Source organism: Bos mutus, chromosome 13 (genome assembly GCF_027580195.1).
Source record: "Bos mutus isolate GX-2022 chromosome 13, NWIPB_WYAK_1.1, whole genome shotgun sequence".
Taxonomy (NCBI): Eukaryota; Metazoa; Chordata; class Mammalia; order Artiodactyla; family Bovidae; genus Bos; species Bos mutus.
In genome coordinates this window covers 63,845,844-63,864,942 of record NC_091629.1, presented here as the reverse complement: position 1 = coordinate 63,864,942, position 19,099 = coordinate 63,845,844, and the positions used below count along the sequence as shown (strand labels likewise).

The 19,099-nt window shown below is 39.0% G+C and overlaps 1 protein-coding gene across 1 annotated transcript in view; it reads left to right on the top strand.

The window, feature by feature from the left end:
* SLC39A12 (solute carrier family 39 member 12) overlaps nt 1-19,099 on the top strand; it is an 82,412-nt gene that overhangs the window by 26,625 nt on the left and 36,688 nt on the right. The window contains exons 5-7 of the mRNA XM_005891923.3: nt 4,332-4,503; nt 12,465-12,637; nt 16,355-16,507. Of these exons, the coding sequence (XP_005891985.1) occupies nt 4,332-4,503; nt 12,465-12,637; nt 16,355-16,507 (498 nt within the window). The remainder of the gene's footprint in view (nt 1-4,331; nt 4,504-12,464; nt 12,638-16,354; nt 16,508-19,099) is intronic.

The window sequence follows — 19,099 nt, the reverse complement described above, 5'->3', positions numbered from 1 at the left end:
TGAACTCACACCCTCTCCATTGGAAGGGCAGAGCCTTAACTACTAGACTGCCAGGGAAGTCCTGTGATACTTCTTTAAAAAGGGTGTTATTGTCAAATCTGTTTGGGAAATAGAGATATCTATTGCACTGTAGCATATTAACATGCCTGGGGAGGTCCTGCAGTAAATAAAATTCTTTAGTCTTATTGAATTCAGCATTTTTCAGACTCTGTTACACATAGAAACCTTCTCTGCCCTTATCATTTAACATCTTGGAAAATTGATATTCCATGATAATGGCTTATATTTAATGAGTAAATGAATACTATGTATTAGACACTGCAGTTTCCCCTGCATTTCTTCATTTAGTTATTACAACAGCTGTATGAGGTTAGGTTAAATGAGTCCATCCTACCGATGAGGAAATTGAGTCATGGAACTAATAAGTAGTTGATTAAGTTGACAGAAACTGAGGATATATACATAAGTTGTCCCATAGCATATTCTGTGTTCTTAACAACTATGCTATTGTTTAATAAATGTTGATTTAAGGAAAATAAGACTACTTTTTATTTGTATCTTGGATGAGTTATTATTCCTGTTAAGCACAAATCTGTATATTGAAAGAGCAAAGTTCTGTAAACATTTCTAACAATAGTGACTATTGTTCCTGTAAGTTATTAATACATGATTGAGCAGTATTGCATATTTTTGCTATGATATATTTTAAAAAGCCAATTTCTAGTAATTAGGCCACATAGTAAAGGCATCAATTAAAGTTATTTTAAACTCACAGTATATTCACTAAAGGTAACAAGTTGATGCCTGTATTAATCTTTGTGAGGTCTCCTTAAATATTCCTTCAGGGCCAGCTCTTCTTAGGAAGGGAACTCATTTGTCTGATGGAGACCCTATTTGCATAAATAATGAAGGTTATTTCTTAAAATTTAGGGATTACTTACTTAAGACATGCATTTTCTAAGAACAGTAACTGTCATCTTCTGTGATGACTATGCAAGATAAACAAAACCGCTTCTTTCTTGTTTCAACATTCACTTTCTTTGTGACTCTTGAGGGGACCCTAAAGTAAGAGACTAGATCTGAAGATCCTGCTTGTATTATTTGGACCAGTGAGTCTCAAAGTGTTGTCCTTGGGCCAGCAGTATCAGCAGCACCTGGGGCCTTGTTGGTTGGATTCTCAGGTCCCAGCCCAGAATCTACTGAATTATACACTCTGATTGTGGAGCCCAGCATTCTGTCTTTTAACTAGCCCTCCAAGTGATTCTCAAAACTAAAATGCAGGAAATGACACTTTAGAACATGTTTGTAAAGTTTCCACAAAGGTCTTATGACATCAACACAAGTGTACAAGTATATTGAAGTTTTAGGTAAAGGAATAAAGCTATTTAAAGATTATTGACTGAATCATCTAATTTTCATTCTATTTTCTTCTTTATTAAAAATAGTTTGCCAAAATTTAAAGGAAATGATGAATCACCTTTAAGGACATTTGTATTAGTGATTTCAGAAGAAATGTAATGCAACAGTAACCTAAATAGTATAGGAATAGCAAGTAAATATCAAGGGCATAGAAGCTTATAATAGAATAACCTTACTCTACAAGAAGGTGTTCTGGAAACTGTTCAATTCCTTGACAATGAACTGGGGAGAGATGCATGGCATTCTCTTCATGTCTATGTCTCCACTCTTTTATTTCCCAGTCAGGCATTTTTCATTAAGAATATTTATTATGAAAGATTCATCATATTTATGGTTAGTTTCCCTTTATTGTTGCCAGTATTTTTAATGATGATTGATTCTATTCCGTGATTAATAAATAGTGCAAAAGAGACTATTGCCTTTTGTGTAAATTATTTTGATAAAGGGGGAAAAATTTACAAATTAAGCTTTCTGTTGTTGCTTCTTGTAGTAGAAACATTTTGGAGTTCTTGCCCAGTCTTTTTGAGAAATGCCTTCCCCACCCACAGGGCTGAGTCCAGCAGCCATATTTGAACAGTATGATGTCATTTCCTGTCTTGGGGGCAAAACTGATGGAATCAAATAACACTGTAACAAGAAAACCTATCCGTGGCCTTGCTGAGACAATCAGATCTGACTCAATCCAATCTTTTTTTTTTTTTTAATTTCAGTTCACAGCGATCTTTATTATTTATAACTCCATATTAGAGATTTCATCTATAAAAGATCTCAATTGACATCCTTTTGAAACTTACTACTACTCTTCTGTGTTTTTGATGGACTTCCCTGGTAGCTCAGATGGTAAAGTGTCTGCCTACAATGCGGGAGACCTGGGTTCGATCCCTGGGTCAGGAAGATCACCTGGAGAAGGAAATGGCAACCCACTCCAGTATTCATGCCTGGAAAATCCCATGGACCGAGGAGCCTGGTGGGCTACAATCCATGGGGTTGCAAAGAGTCGGACAGGACTGAGCGACTTCTGTGTGTGTATGTGTGTGTGTGTTATTAGTACATCATGTGTGCATACTTTATTCATTCTTTCTTCTATTTATGAACATATGAGTTATTTACAGTATTTCGTAGTTACAAGCATACTATTACAATGAATAATGTTGCTGTTCAGTCACTAAGTCATGTCTGACTCTTTGCGACCTCATGGACTGCAGCACGCTAGGCCTCCCTGTCCCTCACTATCTCCCAGAGTTTACCCAAGTTCATGTCCATTGAATCAGTGGTGCTATTCAGCCATTTCATCCTCTGCTGCCCTCTTCTCCTTTTGCTTTCACTCTTTCCCAGCATCAGGATCTTTTCTAGTGAATCAGCTCTTCGCATCAGTTAGATGGAATGGGTTGGGGCTTATACGGCCTGTTTTTTTTTTTAAAGATTTTTTAGATGTGGATCTCTTTTAAAGTCTTTATTGAATTTGTTATAATATTGCTTCTGGTTTTTGTTTTGTTTTTTTTTGCCTGTGGGGCATACAGGATCTTATCTCCCCAAGCAGGGATCGAACCTATACCCCTTGCATTGGGAGGTGAAATCTTAACCACTGGACTGCCAGGGAAGTAACTGGCCATGTGTTTATTAAAGAGAGAGGCCAGACTATGAAGGGAAATAGATGTTTGCAGGGGGAAACAGAAAGGAGAAAATACAGAGCCCTGAAGAAATAGAGAAAAATCTTTGGTTTTCATTTTCCAGCTTCCAGTTGAATTCCTCATAAAATGTGGCTGTCCTTGCCCTGTCAGACATCCTCTGTAACCTTAATACATCCTCCTCTGGGTGTTTGGTGGTTTAAGTGGCTCTGTTCCATGCAACAAAACATCTCCCAATCAAGATAAAGCTTTTTAACCTTTGGGGTCATCCCAGAGGATTTGTATGTGGGAAAAACCAGCAAACATCATCATTTTCTGATTAGCCATGTGTCTTTGTTTAAAATCCCTACTTTCTATAGCATGGCACATCTATCCTTGGACATCACTGATTTTTTTAAAGATACCTTACTGTGACCTCAGATCACACTGCTCTTGCATTGGGGTCTTATTTCATTAGAAGACATCCGTTTGTGGTAGTGAAACTACACACCCTTCTCATCCACATATGAAAACTTTTCAATGTAATTTTTGATGCATAAAATGTCAGCCCTTAACACTTCTGAAGTGGACAAATGTTTTCAGGCAGTTGTTAGAGATCTGTTTCATTTATTGTATAGCTACTTCTTTCGTAAATATCCCTATACAATATGAAAAAATAGATAAAAATTAGTGAAACCTGTAGGCAATAACAATGATTTTAGTTGTTTTTGTGGTGAAGGACTGTCAAAGAACATGGGTCACCATATCGTTTAGTGCTCACACACCAGCAAGTTGACACAGCATTCACTTTTTAAAATATTACCTTTACTTTTATTGCTTTTGAAAATCATGTTGCCGACACAGACTTATTAAATCAGATAATATTAAAGACAATGCTCTTATTCCTCCAGAGCTCCTTTTTATCCTATAAAGTTTTAACTTCATTAATAATACAAAGCTATGCCCCCAACAAGAGTCTTAAGGCTTGCTTAGGCTGCTGGTTAGTACACCATCCAGCACATTGTAAAACACTGTACATCTCTTTTCAGGAAAGAAAAATGTGTGCAAAACTCCTACTACACAATACTCAGAATGAAAGTGAGATACAGCAGCTTTAATCAGAGCTGAAAAGCAATCCTCAAGAATTATGTATGGACAGAAGATTGCAGGGAAGCACATGTAGTAATGGTTTCATGTGTTGACTTGAACCCTTCCAGTTTAGTCCTGATCCCTCCAGGATGGTAGTTGATGGTGAATTTGGTCCAGTGCTGAGGTTGGTAACAATGTATGTTCTGCCTCCTACAGACTTGCTTCTCTGCCGGGCAGTTGGTGAACATATTTCTACAGAACAAGCTTTCACCCATTTCTAAGGAGGACTTTAAGCAAATGAGTCCAGGAATCATTCAGCAATTGCTCAGCTGTTCTTGCCAGCTGCCCCAGAACCAACAAGCAAAAATCGCACCCACCACTCTGGAGAGTAAGTCCTGGCTTTTCACTCAGAAAGCCATTGCACGCAATGCACACAGTCCACACAATGGATTCATGACGGTGAAGGAAGGATATGTACCATACACCAGGCACTGTTTTAAGCATTTTACTTTGATCAGCTCATTGAGTCCTTACAACAATGCTACCAGCTAGAAATTATTATTATCTTCACTTTAGAGACGATGAAACTGAGGTACCTGGAAGTTAAATAACTTGCCCAAAGACACATAGCTAGTAATTGATAGAATTAGGATTCAAACACAGGCAGTGTGGCCTCATAGTCCTTGTTTTTAACCACCTGTGCTATACTACAGTTCAATGAATATTTAATATTTTGTAGCTAACTTACATAAATCGATTCTATCCCCTATCTTTGACTCAGTCATAGACCATAGTTGAATCACAGACCATAGTTGAATAGCTCTATCATTTCAAGAATGTTATAGAGATGAAATCCTACAGTATGTATCCTTTTGGGATTTAGGGTTTTTTTCCACTCATCAAAATTTCCTTATAATCTATCTAGATTGTTTTGTGTATTAATAAATTGTTTTTCTTTATTACTGAGTAGAAGCAGGGCAAAGGCTAACAGAGTTTTGTTAACAGAACACACTGGTCATAGTAAACACCCTCTTCCAACAACACAAGAGATGACTATACATGGACATCACTGAATGGTCAATACTGAAGTCAGACTGATTATATTTTTTGCAGCTGAAGATGGAGAAACTCTATACAGTCAGCAAAAACAAGACCTGGAGCTGACTGTTGCTCAGATCATGAGCTCCTTGTTGTCAAATGTCAGACTTAAATAGAAGAAAGTAGGGAAAAGCACTAGGCCATTCAGGTACGACCTAAATCAAACCCCTTATGATTATACAGTGGAAGTGAGAAATAGATTCAAGGGATTAGATCTGATAGATAGAGTGCCTGAAAAACATGGAAGGAGGTTTGTAGCATTGTACAGGAGGCAGTGATCAAAACTAACCCCAATAAAAAGAAATGCAAAAAGGCAAAATGGTTGTCTGAGGAAGCCTTGCAAATAGCTGAGAAAAGAAGAGAAGTGAGAGGCAAAAGAGAAAAGGAAAGATATACCCATCTGAATGCATAGTTCCAAAGAACAGCAAGGAGAGATAAGAAAGCCTTCCTAAGTGATCAATGCAAAGAAATAGAGGAAAACAATAGAATGGGAAAATTAGAGATCTCTTCAAGAAAATCAGAGATACCAAGGGAATATTTCATGCAAAGATGGGCACAATAAAGGACAGAAACAGTATGGACCTAACAGAAGCAGAAGAGATTAAGAAACGGTGGCAAGAATACACAGAAGAACTGTACAAACAGGTGTTAATGACCCAGATCACCACGATAGTGGGTGTAATCACTCACCTAGAGCCAGACATCCTGGAATGCGAAGTCAAGTGGGCCTTAGGAACAAACTACGAACAAAGCTAGTGGAGATGATGGAATTCCAGCTGAGCTATTTCAAATCCTAAAAGATGATGCTGTGAAAGTGCTTCACTCAATATGTTAGCAAAGTTGGAAAACTCAGCAGTGGCCACAGGACTGGAAAAGGTCAGTTTTCATTCCAATCCCAAAGAAACACGATGCCAAAGAATGTTCAAACTACTGCACAATTGCACTCATCTCACAAACTAGCAAAGTAATGTTCAAAATTCTCCAAATCAGCCTTCAACAGTACATGAACTGAGAACTTCCAGATGTTCAAGCTGGATTTAGAAAAGAAAAGGCAGAGGAACAAGAGGTCAAATTGCCAACATCTGTTGGATCGTAGAAAAAAACATGATAATTCTAGAAAAACTTCTGCTTCATTGACTGCGCCAAAGCCATTGACTGTGTGGATCACAACAAACTATGGAAAAATCCTAAGATGGGAATACCAGACCACATTACCTGCCTCCTAAGAAACCTGTATGCAAGTCAAGAAGCAACGGTTAGAACCAGACATGGAACAACAGACTGGTTCCAAATTGGGCAAGGTGTATGTCAAGACTATATATTGTCACCCTGCTTATTTAACTTATATGCAGAGTACATCATGTGAAATGCCTGGCTGGATGAAGTACAAGCTGGAATCAAGATTGCCAGGAGAAATATCAATAACCTCAGATACACAGATGACACCACCCTTATGGCAGAAAGTAAAGAGTAACTAAAGAGCCTCTTGATGAAAATGAAAGAGGAGAGTGAAAAAGTTAGCTTAAAGCTCAACATTCAAAAAATGAAGATCATGGCATCTGGTCTCATCACTTCATGGCAAATAGATGGGGAAACAATGGCAATAGTGAGAGACTTTATATTTTGGGGCTCCAAAATCACTGCAAATGGTGACTGAAGCTATGAAATCAAAAGACACTTGCTCCTTGGAAGAAAAGTTATGAGCAACCTGAACAGCATATTAAAAAGCAGAGACATTACTTTGCCGACAAAGGACCATCTAGTCAAAGCTATGGTTTTTCCAGTAGTCATGTATGGATGTGAGAGTTGAACCATAAATAAGAGTGAGCAGTGAAGAATTGATGCTTTTGAACTGTGGTGTTGGAGAAGACTCTTGAGAGTTCCTTGGACAGCAAGGAGATCCAACCAGTCAATCCTAAAGGAAATCAGTCCTGAATATTCATTGGAAGTACTGATGCTGAAGCTGAATCTCCAATACTTTGGCTACATGATGCAAAGAACTGACTCATTGAAAAGACCCCGACACTGGGAAAGATTGAAGGCAGGAGGAGAAGGGGATGACTGAGGATGAGATGGTTGGATGGCATCACTGACTCGATGGACACGAGTTTGAGCAAGCTCCAGGAGTTGGTGATAGACAAGGAAACCTGGCATGCTGCAGTCCATGGGGTTGCAAAGAGTCGGACACGACTGAGAAAATGAACTGGACTGCTTCTTTGGTATGAATATATCATATTTTGCTTAACCATTCACCTTTTAAAAAATGGATTGTTTTCCGTTTTTAGCTGTTTGGAAAAACTTACTATGAAAATTTCTGCAAAAAAGGAAAAGTCAATAGTTGAGAAATACCAATGTATAAGAGAAAGAATATCAGTGTCAGGATCAGACATGCAGAGATGAATCATGCTATCTGTCCCCAGCCAACTCTGCCATCTTCTACAGTCTATATTTCTCAAGCCTGTCTCTTTCCCTGCACTGTGGGAAGCAGTGTTCCCACAAGGCTTGTTACCCTTTCACACATCATGGTGCACATGAAATAATGAAGGCATGTTGGGGTAAACCAAAGAGATTGCTCTGGGCTGGCAGTGACCATGCCAGGGAGGTACGAGCCTCCCGGATGTGGCAGCCCCAGGAAGTGAAGGGACCACTATTCACACTTGGGACTTCCCTGACAGTCCTGATGTTAAGACTCCATGTTTCTAATGCAGAGGGTGTGGGTTCAATTCCCAGTCAGGGAACTAAGAGCCCACCTGTGGCATGGTACAGACAAAAGAAAAAAGAAAAAGAATTCACACTCACCTGTGACCCATAGCATCATCACAGTAGGTGAGCTTTATTGTAAGACTTCCAGGACACCAGTGAAATTCCAATGGGATAATATGTACAAAAGTGTGTTCTATAAATTTAAAGCACCTGAAGTTTATTTATTTTATTGCAATAAAAATGCCATTTTATTTACCTGAGTTCTTCATAAAGATCTTTTGAAGACATAAATATGAGGACCAAAATGATGATCAAAATGATCTCAGAGTGAGGAAATGTGTTTCTTACCACTTACCAAAATGTCCTATCATTTTTAATAAACTATAGTCATAAGTAGTTATAAAATGTTGTGTTGAACTGGACACATGGCATGTGGACTGTTAGATTAAAAATTGGACAGAATAGAGAATCCATAAACAACTTCATCCCAGAAGGGACTTTAATCAGTGGAGAAATCATTCAATTAACTGTGTTGAGAGAGTTTGGAAAAACAAAACCAGAAAAATAACCAAAAAGTGGTGGCCTAAGAACTGGCACCCCACTCCAGTACTCTTGCCTGGAAAATCCCATGGACAGAGGAGCCTGGTGGGCTGCAGTCCATGGGGTCGCTACAAGTCGGACACGACTGAGCGACTTCACTTTCACTTTTCACTTTCATGCATTGGAGGAGGAAACGGCAACCCACTCCAGTGTTCTTGCCTGGAGAATCCCAGGGACAGGGGGAGCCTGGTGGGCTGCCATCTCTGGGGTCGCACAGAGTCGGACACGACTGAAGCGACTTAGCAGCAGCAGCAGCAAGAACATGTATAATGAATAGTAAAAATATGACAGTTAACCATATTTAAAATATTACCTTTGATCTGAGGATGTTACATTTTTTTTTCAGAACTGCTTTTCTTCTTTGAGATAGTCTGCAATTGTTCATAGCCAAATTGTTCAGCCCTTATTTCTAACTCATAATAGATTCTACATCAAGTGACTCATCATGCCAGGCCTATATATTTTAAGACTTCACATTCGCTGAGAGGAAAAAAACTTCATTAAAAGTGAGCAGCTAAATAATTCAAGACCTTGTGGCCAGTGATGGCTCAAAAATGGATGAACAGGACTGGATCATGGCATCTAGGAGCTCCCATATTTATTTCTACTCCCTGACACCATGTCTGGTCATACAGGCCATTCAGAAACAGGGTTTTGGACTGAAGATCCAAGAAAAAGTTTATTCTCATTTAAATTAACTTCTTTATCCTTCTAGGAAACAGTCTTCCTGAGAAAAATTCATATAAATCATACTCACTAAAGAACCTAAAAAAAAGTCACTGTCCTCAATTTAAAATGTTGCATCATATAACTAAAGAGAGAGACTTGTGATATTGCCCTTTTGAAAGTACAGGAATGTAAGATGTTAAAGAGTGGAAGACACAGAAAGATGTTATTAAGAACACAGTGTTCAGTATGCTGAAATTCAACTTCTAAGAGCTGTCTTCAACTGAATTTCCAGGAAAGAATGTTATAGCTGAGTAGAAATCATTTCAGATCTATTCAAAGAAGCTGCTTGGAATTGATTAAAATTTTATTATAATTGGTAGTACATCCAGTTCTGTTGTAAGGATGAGAAACATTTATAAGGAATCTGGGTCCAATCAAGACACCATGACACTATGTAGGGAACTAGAGTAAGTCTGCAGAGTCTGGTGGCAACAAAAGTCAGAGATTTTATGATTTTCAGATTGATTCTTGCCACAGGAGAGCAGGTGAAATCTGACTCATAGAAGACCTAGAAAGTTTTACAAGCCCTTAAGGAATGGAACATCCTTTGTCTTCCAGAACTACACTGTAGCTCAGTAGTCATCTACAGATATGAGAGTTGGATCATAAAGAAGGCTGAGCACTAAAGAAGTGATGCTTTTGAACTGTGGTGTTGGAGAAGACTTTTGAGAGTCCCTTGGACTACAAGGAGATCAAACCAGTCAATCCTAAAGGAAATCAACCCCAAATATTCATTGGAAGGGCTGATGCTGAAGCTGAATCTCTAGTACTTGCCCACCTGATGCGAAGAGCATCAGACTCATTAGAAAACATCCTGATGCTGGGAAAGATCGAAGGTGGAAGGAGAAGGGGATGACAGAGGATGAGATGGCTGGATGTCATTGCCATCTCAATGGACATGAATCTGAACAAACTCCAGGACACAGTGGAGGACAGAGATGCCTCGTGTGCTGCAGTCCATGGAGTTGCAAAGGGTCAGATTCGGCTTAGTGACTGAACAACAAAGCCACCCTCAGGACAAAGGGAAAAGAACTGAAGAACTCGAAACTTTGCCTTTTGCCTAGGAAATATCAACCCCTAATTTGTCCTTGAGAGTTCTTGACATTTGGTGATATTTTGTACCTACCAGAAAAGTGTGGTAACTTTGAACTTGATTAGACAGCTGGGTGCTCATGTTAAACTTCAAATATCTTTAATTTACAGGTTAGTTGAGAAGAATCATGTTCCCACTTAGAGTCTATTTGTGGAAAAGTAGGATGTGAAACTGGATGAACTATATCTAGGAATTTTTTAAATAAAATAGATATTAAATTAGAGCAAAGTAAAACCTTTAGGCAGCTGTATGATCATTCTGAACTATTCTTGTTTTTGACTGCATGACGTACTGGAGCCTAGTTCCCCTATCAGGGATCAAACCCACGTTCCCTGCATTGGCAGCAAGGAGTCTCCACCACTGGACCACCAGGGAATTCTCCCTTGTTATTTTTTTAATGTGGTAAAAAAGTATATGAAAATTACCATCTCAATCCTTTTAAGTGTGTAGTTCAGTAGTGCTAAGTATTTTCACATGGCTCTGCAACAGATCTCTAGAACTGTTTCATTTTGCAAAACTGAAACTGTATATCCACTGAACAACAACCAATTTGTAGAGATTGCTTAGCTGCGAAGGAGTTGTGGTGGCAGTGGGAAAAAAAATCAAAGTGTGAAAATTTTTTAGCCTCCTCTAAGTATGCTACCAACTTCGTTTTAATGCTCAATGTCTGTTTAATGGCAGAGCGTATCATTTAATAAAGGTCCTCTTCACATTACAAGCCTATTATCATCTTACTAGCTAGTGTCATTAACATGATCTGCTGTAGAGAGTCAACGTTCCAGAAAAGTACAAGAATGATGAAGATGGAACATCTTCAATTATAACAAACTTGAAGAGAGTAGTTTCTTAAAATCTTCAGTGGGCTTTAAGTAGTATGATAACTGAATTGTTCAATTTAATTTGTCACTTATTTGTAGTTATAAAAGGAAATGATAGTTTAATGTGGTAATGACCTATCTTCATTGTTTACAAACAAGTTAGTAATTTCTAAATAAGTTGAAACAGAGTATTTGCCCTGAATATTTATAACCAGTGGAAAATGGTGTTTAAATATGGTTTATACCCAAATAATGTACACTTGACTCTGAAAGCCATTTTTTTCTGTTTTCTTTCTCTTTCCTTTCTTCCTTTACTCCTTTATTTCTTCTCTCTTTCCACATGTTTTTTTTTTTGTTGGAATAATTGTGAAAAATTGTACTTTATGAATATTTTTAAAAATATGAAATCTTAGAAATATGGAATATATTTTAGGGGTGAGAAAAATTATGGTAATAATTGAAAAGTTAGGCTGTCCAAATTTGTATTATCACCCTTTATTCATTCACTGATTAGTTTTTACAAATGCAGTCACTCATTTTAGTCACAGAGAATAGTAAAAACTTTTGATATTGATAATTTTGATTGATCAATATTGATATTGATAATAATGTTGAGACCTTTTGGAAGAAAGTACTCATTTTGTCCACAAATACAGGTCTACAGTGGCCAGACCATATGCTCTTTCTGTCCCCTTGCTTCTTGCCTTCGGAAGGTTTAAATGTGGTTAGATGACAAATATTACCACTGTCTGTCTGTGAAAACTGTTGTAGTTTGTTTTCTAGTTTTAATTTTTTTGTCTGCACTGGGTCTTCATTGTAGCGTGTGGAATTTTCTCTAGTTGCAGTTCATGGGCTCTAGAGTGCACGGGGCTCAGCGGTCATAGTTTGCTGTCTTGACTAGTTGCCCTGTGGCTTGTGGAATCTTAGTTCCCTGACCAGCAATCGAACCCACGTCCCCTGCACTGCACAGCAGGTTCTCAACCATTGGACCACCAGGGAAGTCCCAAGGTTGTAGTTTAAAGCAAGAGAAACTATTTTCTTTGAGGGTAGGAGGTAAGCTAGCTCCTTGCTACAGTGATTGTTTTTTTAACAAGGGGAAATCAGGGTAACTTCAAAACAATGGAGTAAATTAGTAAAAATCGTTTCATTCTTTGCCTTACAAATTAAAACCTTAAATCCAATATAGCACTCACAAAACAATTTTGTATCCTTAGCTATTGTAGTATAGGATGGATTCTTTTACCGTGTTCACTGGCAGAAGCACTCACAGGGGGCTCTGACTGGTTTTGCAATCTCTTTTTAACTCAGAATATGGCTACAGCACTGTGGCGGTGACGCTGCTTACGCTGGGCTCCATGCTTGGCACAACACTGATCCTTTTCCACAGCTGCGAGGAGAACTACAGGCTCATTTTACAGCTGTTTGTGGGCCTGGCTGTTGGGACACTTTCTGGGGATGCTCTGCTCCACCTCATCCCTCAGGTAAGCTGCTATTTCCATTTCATCTGGACTGTTTCTAGTTTCAATTTATGTTTAGCCATTGGAGGTGTTTATGAAGAATTTCACAGCGACCTGGATGCATAGATACAGTGGCCAGTGTTTTCCTTGGAAATCACTGCTATTTCCCCAAAGCCCTTGCAGGAGAAAAGAGATGATCAGTCATTCGATTCACTGGGTTATTCTTATTTTTGAAATTAAAAAACAAGTGATCAGATACAAATTCCTATTGAAACCATTGGGTGTCATTTCTGGGGCTCCAAAGAGCTTTGGTACCACAGTCCTCTATGTCTCAGCACAGAAGAGAATTCGGTGAGAGGCAAGGTGATAGATAAGACGTGATTTATTAGAATAGGACATTTGTGAGGCTTACAAGGTGGTGCCACACCCTGAGAACTTACTGGGCTATGGTTTTATAATCAAAGGATAAGGGGGAGGGGGAGAAGAACATTTCCTTGAGTAGACGTCTTGCTTCCATCATCAGCTCCTCCTCCAGCCTGGGCAGGAGAGTTTTCTTGTCCCTACGTGCCAAGCTAAGTCCATAAATTACTGATTTTTGTCCTAGGGATCATTAATTTTTTGAGCTCATCGAGCAGGATGTGGGGCTCATGCCACCATCGTTTTATTATTTGGGGGGCATGTCTTGTGCTTCTGTTGCGTGCTTTTGTTGCTAAACAAGTCTGCTTGGTTTTGTGGTTAAGCAAATCTGCTCTCTTGAGTAATCATTAACTTATAAGGGTCTCCCATATTTTTTCTACTTTCAATCCCCTGTAGTACAACTAACTATATAATCACCTACATTATCCCTTTATTCTGTCCCTGTCACTATTAAGGAAAATTCATGAAGGGTGAGTATCTTTAAATAAAAATGACTGGGCTACAATATATACTAGTTTTTCTCTGCTGGCCCCCAACCTCATCACATCCAATCTCTGCTCTTCTCCGCTGTGTGTTCTGCCCCAGAAGACTGTATCCCCTCGGCTCCCTGCAGGCTGGATTGTTGTTTGGGTTCCCCCAGTGGGGACACCACAGAAAGGCCAAAGTAGGAGAAGAGAATGGCAGCGGTATTTCTTCCTTGCTCCCTCCCTCTGACCCTGTCTCTAGAAGCAGCTCATTACCTGCAATATTGCAGCTCCCATGGGTCCCTAGCTCCACCCCCATTAAAGTTCAGTAACATTATTTCCAACCTTTGCCCTTTCAGCCTTAAGAGTGATAATGGTTTCCTGGGATTGCTAGTCTCTGGGGTGTCTCATTATCCCTCATTCATACCCTTGACCCTGCCCACACCTCTGTCATGGCACCATCATTAGAACTGTCTTCATTTGAACCATCAAAATGAATTTCTCTTTCTTGCCCAACTATTAGTGTCTGGTTTTGTTGTTTGTTTAGTCACTAGGTTGTGTCCAACTCTTTTGCAACCCCATGGACTGTAGCCCACCAGGTCCTCTGTCCTTGGGATTTCCCAGACAAGAATACTAAAGTGGGTTACCATGTCCTTCTCTAGGATATATTCCCAACCCAGGGCTCAAGCCCATGTCTCCTGTGTTGACAGGTGGATTCTTCACCCCTGAGCTATAGATTTCCTTTAAGAAACAGGCAAGCTCCTGCAACTGGCTCTTTGTTGAAGTCTTTGGAGGCTCTTTATTTGTCAGAAATGGAAGGATTAGGACCTGAGATGCAAGAGTTCAGGGAAAAGGGTCTTCAGATGAGGTTATCTGTTCCTTCTGAGATCTCTTATGATGGATCATGATGAGCAAATGATTTGCCCTCCTGTCACAAAACCTAAGATCTTAAAACTTTCCATAATCCTCTGGCATTTTCCTCCAGGGTCCCTCTTGTTGGTTACAGGCTCAAAAATTATTAGATGGTCTGAAAATTGCAAAGTGAGCATTGTAGATACGAAACAAACCATTATTAGTTTTAATCTCCCTGGTAATCTAATTTTTTGGAAATATTTCAGGGTTTATTGGCTTGAGGCAGTGGCAGAAGCCTGTTTCTATGTCACTGTAGTGGGTGCAGAGCTCTTCACAGCCCAGGATCCTGGGAAGTAGCAACAGGATCTTAAGACTTCCCTGGTCTCCCTCAGTGGGAAAGCCCAGAGCCCAAGGCAGCAGGGGTGGATGTGGGTTGGGTGGGACAGTCAACTGGCCCTACGGGGATATATTACAGAGGAAAACATAGCTAAGAAGGCAGTTGCTTTACTTAGAAGGCAGTTGCTTTACTTGAAGAAAGAGAGGACAGAAGTTATCGAGAAGAGGAAGACAGACGCAGTACCAGTGTGGCAGAAAGCTAGAAAAATCAGTGGTTCCTGAATGTGATCCAAGGCAAGTGTTTGAAGGTCTGCATAGAAATGAGAAAAATCCTATTGGCATCATTTCCTCTTTTAACTAGCTATGTTGATTCTACTTCAAGATCTACATTTTATTCTGAAATTTTGAGGTTTTCCTGTTTCTTTTGTGACATTACAGTGTCCTTGTTTTGTGAAATAATGGTAATCACAAATATTAGGGGAGTGTCCTTCAATGTCTTTACCAAAAGAAAATGTGGAAACTTCTCTGGCAGTCCAGTGGTTAAGACTTCACCTTCCAGTGCAGGGGGTGAGGGTTTGATCCCTAGTTGGCAGGCTAAGATCCCACATGCCTCATGGGCAAAAAAACAAAACGTAAAGCAATATTGTAACAAACTCAATAAAAACTTTAAAAATTGTCCACATTAAAAAAAATTCTTTAAAAAAAAAGTGGGCTAATATGTGTTTGTTTTTAGTGATGTCCATATATTCAATGTGTACACGGAGTTCTATACATATACTCACACATGTACACATATGTATATACATGTATACATACATAAATATCTGTACACATTGATATGAACATATACACAGTTAAATTCTTTTTTAAATTTAATGATCAGTAACATCTTAAATGTGGAGACCACTGAATTGTTTACCAAACTGTCCTCTCCTATGAAGGGAATATGATACATTATAATTTACTTGCTCACAAGAAGTCATGAGGTCAACCAATGGGATGAGTCAACCAATGGGATGAGTCAACTCAAGGAAAATTCCTAATGTTTTTCTGGTATCCTTTTATGTCCCAAGGAGCTGACAATGTTGCTGGGCATACTCAATGGAAAAAATCTTTCAGGTGGATTTCTTACTTATTTGAACATTGATTAACAGCTTTAATTGCTATGAGGCATGGGGAGAATAAACCCTGGATGAAATGTATCTTTATATTTGTTCTGGATAATAAAAAATATTGATTTGTTATAGAGCATTGTTGTGCAAATAGGGACAGATTGAACTGAAAAACATTCAGCTAAAGGACTGAGAATGTATGAAAATTAAAGCCACACTTGCTGAGATAAGCTTAGGCTTTAGTCTGCTCTTTGGCAGAGGTTATTCAAAAGCTCTGTTTTCTTTTCTCACATCTTATTTGACCCTGAGTAGGAGATGGTGATGGACAGGGAGGTCTGGCGTGCTGCGATTCATGGGGTCGCAAAGAGTCGGACACGACTGAGCGACTGAACTGAAATGAAATCATATAGTGGAAGGATTCATACGTCTAGAAGTAAACTGGCTGTGAATGATTTCAGGTGTTGTCGTGGGGTTCCCCAAAACAGAAATTGAATGTATTCAACAATGGATCTACTCATTTACATTTAGGTCACCAAAATTTGTCTGTCTCTTCTTTTTAGATTCTTGGTTTACATATGCAGGAAACCTCAGAGTTTGGACATTTCTATGAAAACAAAGGGCATATTTGGAAACTGTTGGGATTAATTGGAGGCATCCATGGATTTTTCTTAATAGAAAAATGTTTTACTCTTCTTGTATCACCAGGTGCCAAGGTATATTTTAAATTTTATTTATCTTTTTTGCTTTAGAGCTTCATGATATTTGACTTTTATTTCAGAGCTACTTGTTCAAAAGTAATTGGCATCTTCATGAGATTGTCTGTTTAAGGGGTGAGGCTCTGATTTCTAGAATGCATAGATCATTCTGACAGACAGCATCCCTGTAAGCATAATTATTAATTTTTCAAACATCTGTTGCTGGCCCATTACTGTGCTTGTTATAACCTGTTTTTTGGCCTTCATGGCTAATTTAGAAATAGACTATTTCACATTTGAGAATGAGGGGGTTTAAAGGTCTAGCTACAAATCTGTGTTTGGGTATCTTTCCTAATTCAAAACAAAAAGCAAACAAAGATTTTGAAAATTCATAAAACCACACGTCACTTTCTATCTTGTGTGTGTGCTAAGTGGCTTCAGTTGTGTCCAACTTTTTGCAACCCTATAGATTGTAGCCTTCCAGACTCCTCTGTCCATGGGATTCTCGAGGCAAGAATACTGGAGTGGGTGACCATGCCCACCTCCAGGGGATCTTCCCAACCTAGAGATCAAACCCACGTCTCTTATCTCCTGCATTGGCAGGTGGTTCTTTACCACTAGCGTCATCTGCAAAGCCCTTTTTCTATCTTGCATGTATGCATGCTAAGTCGCTTCAGTCGTGTGTGATTCTTTGCAACCCTATGGACCGCAGCCTGCCAGGCTCCTCTGTTCATGGGATTCTCAGGCAAGAATATTGGAGTGGGTTGTCATGCCCTCCTCTAGGGGATGACATTTAAAATTATGAAAACAAGAAACTCGGGAATGGAAATGGTGGTAACTCATTTTTTTTTTCAGCTTGAGTAATTGCTTTTATAGTGCCTGTTTTTTTTTTTTTTATCAATTTCTACATATATGATGACATGTAAGATGCAGTGTGGCTATTATATAGATTTTGTTTCCTCTTGCTCTTATATATGATCCTATAAGAGAATAGGTGAACAGTTTTGTGGGATGTTTCAAAAGGTAAATGCTTTCAAAAAAAACTCCAGGAGACTAAAACAAACTCCCTACTAAGTCCTGCAATTCTGCAATCTTCATGGTTTTCTATTTATTCCCTTTCTACCTGTTCAGTTCAGTTCAGTTCAGTCACTCAGTCGTGTCCGACTCTTTGCGACCCCATGAATCACAGCATGCCAGACCTTCCTGTCCATCACCAACTCCTGGAGTTCACTCAAACTCATGTCCATCGAGTCAGTGATGCCATCCAGCCATCTCATCCTCTGTTGTCCCCTTCTCCTCCTGCCCCCAATTCCTCCCAGCATCAGAGTCTTTTCCAGTGAGTCAACTCTTTGCATGAGGTGGCCAAAGTACTGGAGTTTCAGCTTTAGCATCATTCCTTTCAAAGAACACCCAGGGCTGATCTCCTTCAGAATGGACTAGTTGGATCTCCTTGCAGTCCAAGGGACTCTCAAGAGTCTTCTCCAACATCACAGTTCAAAAGCATCAATTCTTCGGCACTCAGCCTTCTTCACAGTCCAACTCTCACATCCATATATGACCACTGGAAAAACCATAGCCTTGACTAGACGGACCTTTGTTGGCAAAGTAATGTCTCTGCTTTTCAATATGCTGTTTAGGTTGGTCATAACTTTCCTTCCAAGGAGTAAGCGTCTTCTAATTTCATGGCTGCAATCACCATCTGCAGCGATTTTTGGAGCCCCCCAAAAATAAAGTCGGACACTGTTTCCACTGTTTCCCCATCGATTTCCCATGAAGTGATGGGACCAGATGCCATGATCTTCATTATCTGAATGTTGAGCTTTAAGCCAACTTTTTCACTCTCCTCTTTCACTTTCAAGAGGCTTTTTAGTTCCTCTTCACTTTCTGCCATAAGGGTGGTGTCATCTGCATATCTGAGGTTATTGATATTTCTCCCAGCAATCTTGATTCCAGCTTGTGTTTCTTCTAGTCCAGCGTTTCTCATGATGTACTCTGCATATAAGTTAAATAAGCAGGGTGACCTGTTCATGTAGCTGTAAAATGCTTGTCTTAGGGCAAACATTAGTCAGCACTTTTTGTTTATCTTTCCTAGATTTATTCAAAATTTCTATTTTATGCATCAAAAATAGGTTTATGGATGGATAAAGGACAGTAGGTAAATAGATGGATGATAAAATACGTGTGTAAAATGTTGATGGTGGGATTTAGGTAGTGAGTGTCTGAATGTTGACATCATAATTCTTTCAGCTTTTCTGTATATTTGAAGCTTTCCACAATAGATTTTAAATGAAATTCTGTAAAATAATTTCTGTTTTAATGAATCAAAGTGGTTCTTTGGCATGGGGTCAAGTAGAGTGCTAGCTATAACAATTCAGGAATTAGGAATGGCAGATTCAATCCTAACCCTTACTTTAAAAGTTTAGGGGTTTAACCTCCACAAAAGGAGTTCTAATCTAACTAAGCACTAAAGACAATACTAAAAGATTCCCATTTACACACAAGAGACTACCATTCTTGGACTGGAAAATTAATTTACAAAGCCAATATATCGACTTATGTGTAATAATTAGAAATGTAACCAGATATAACTGAGTGAAGTAAATTCTGAAT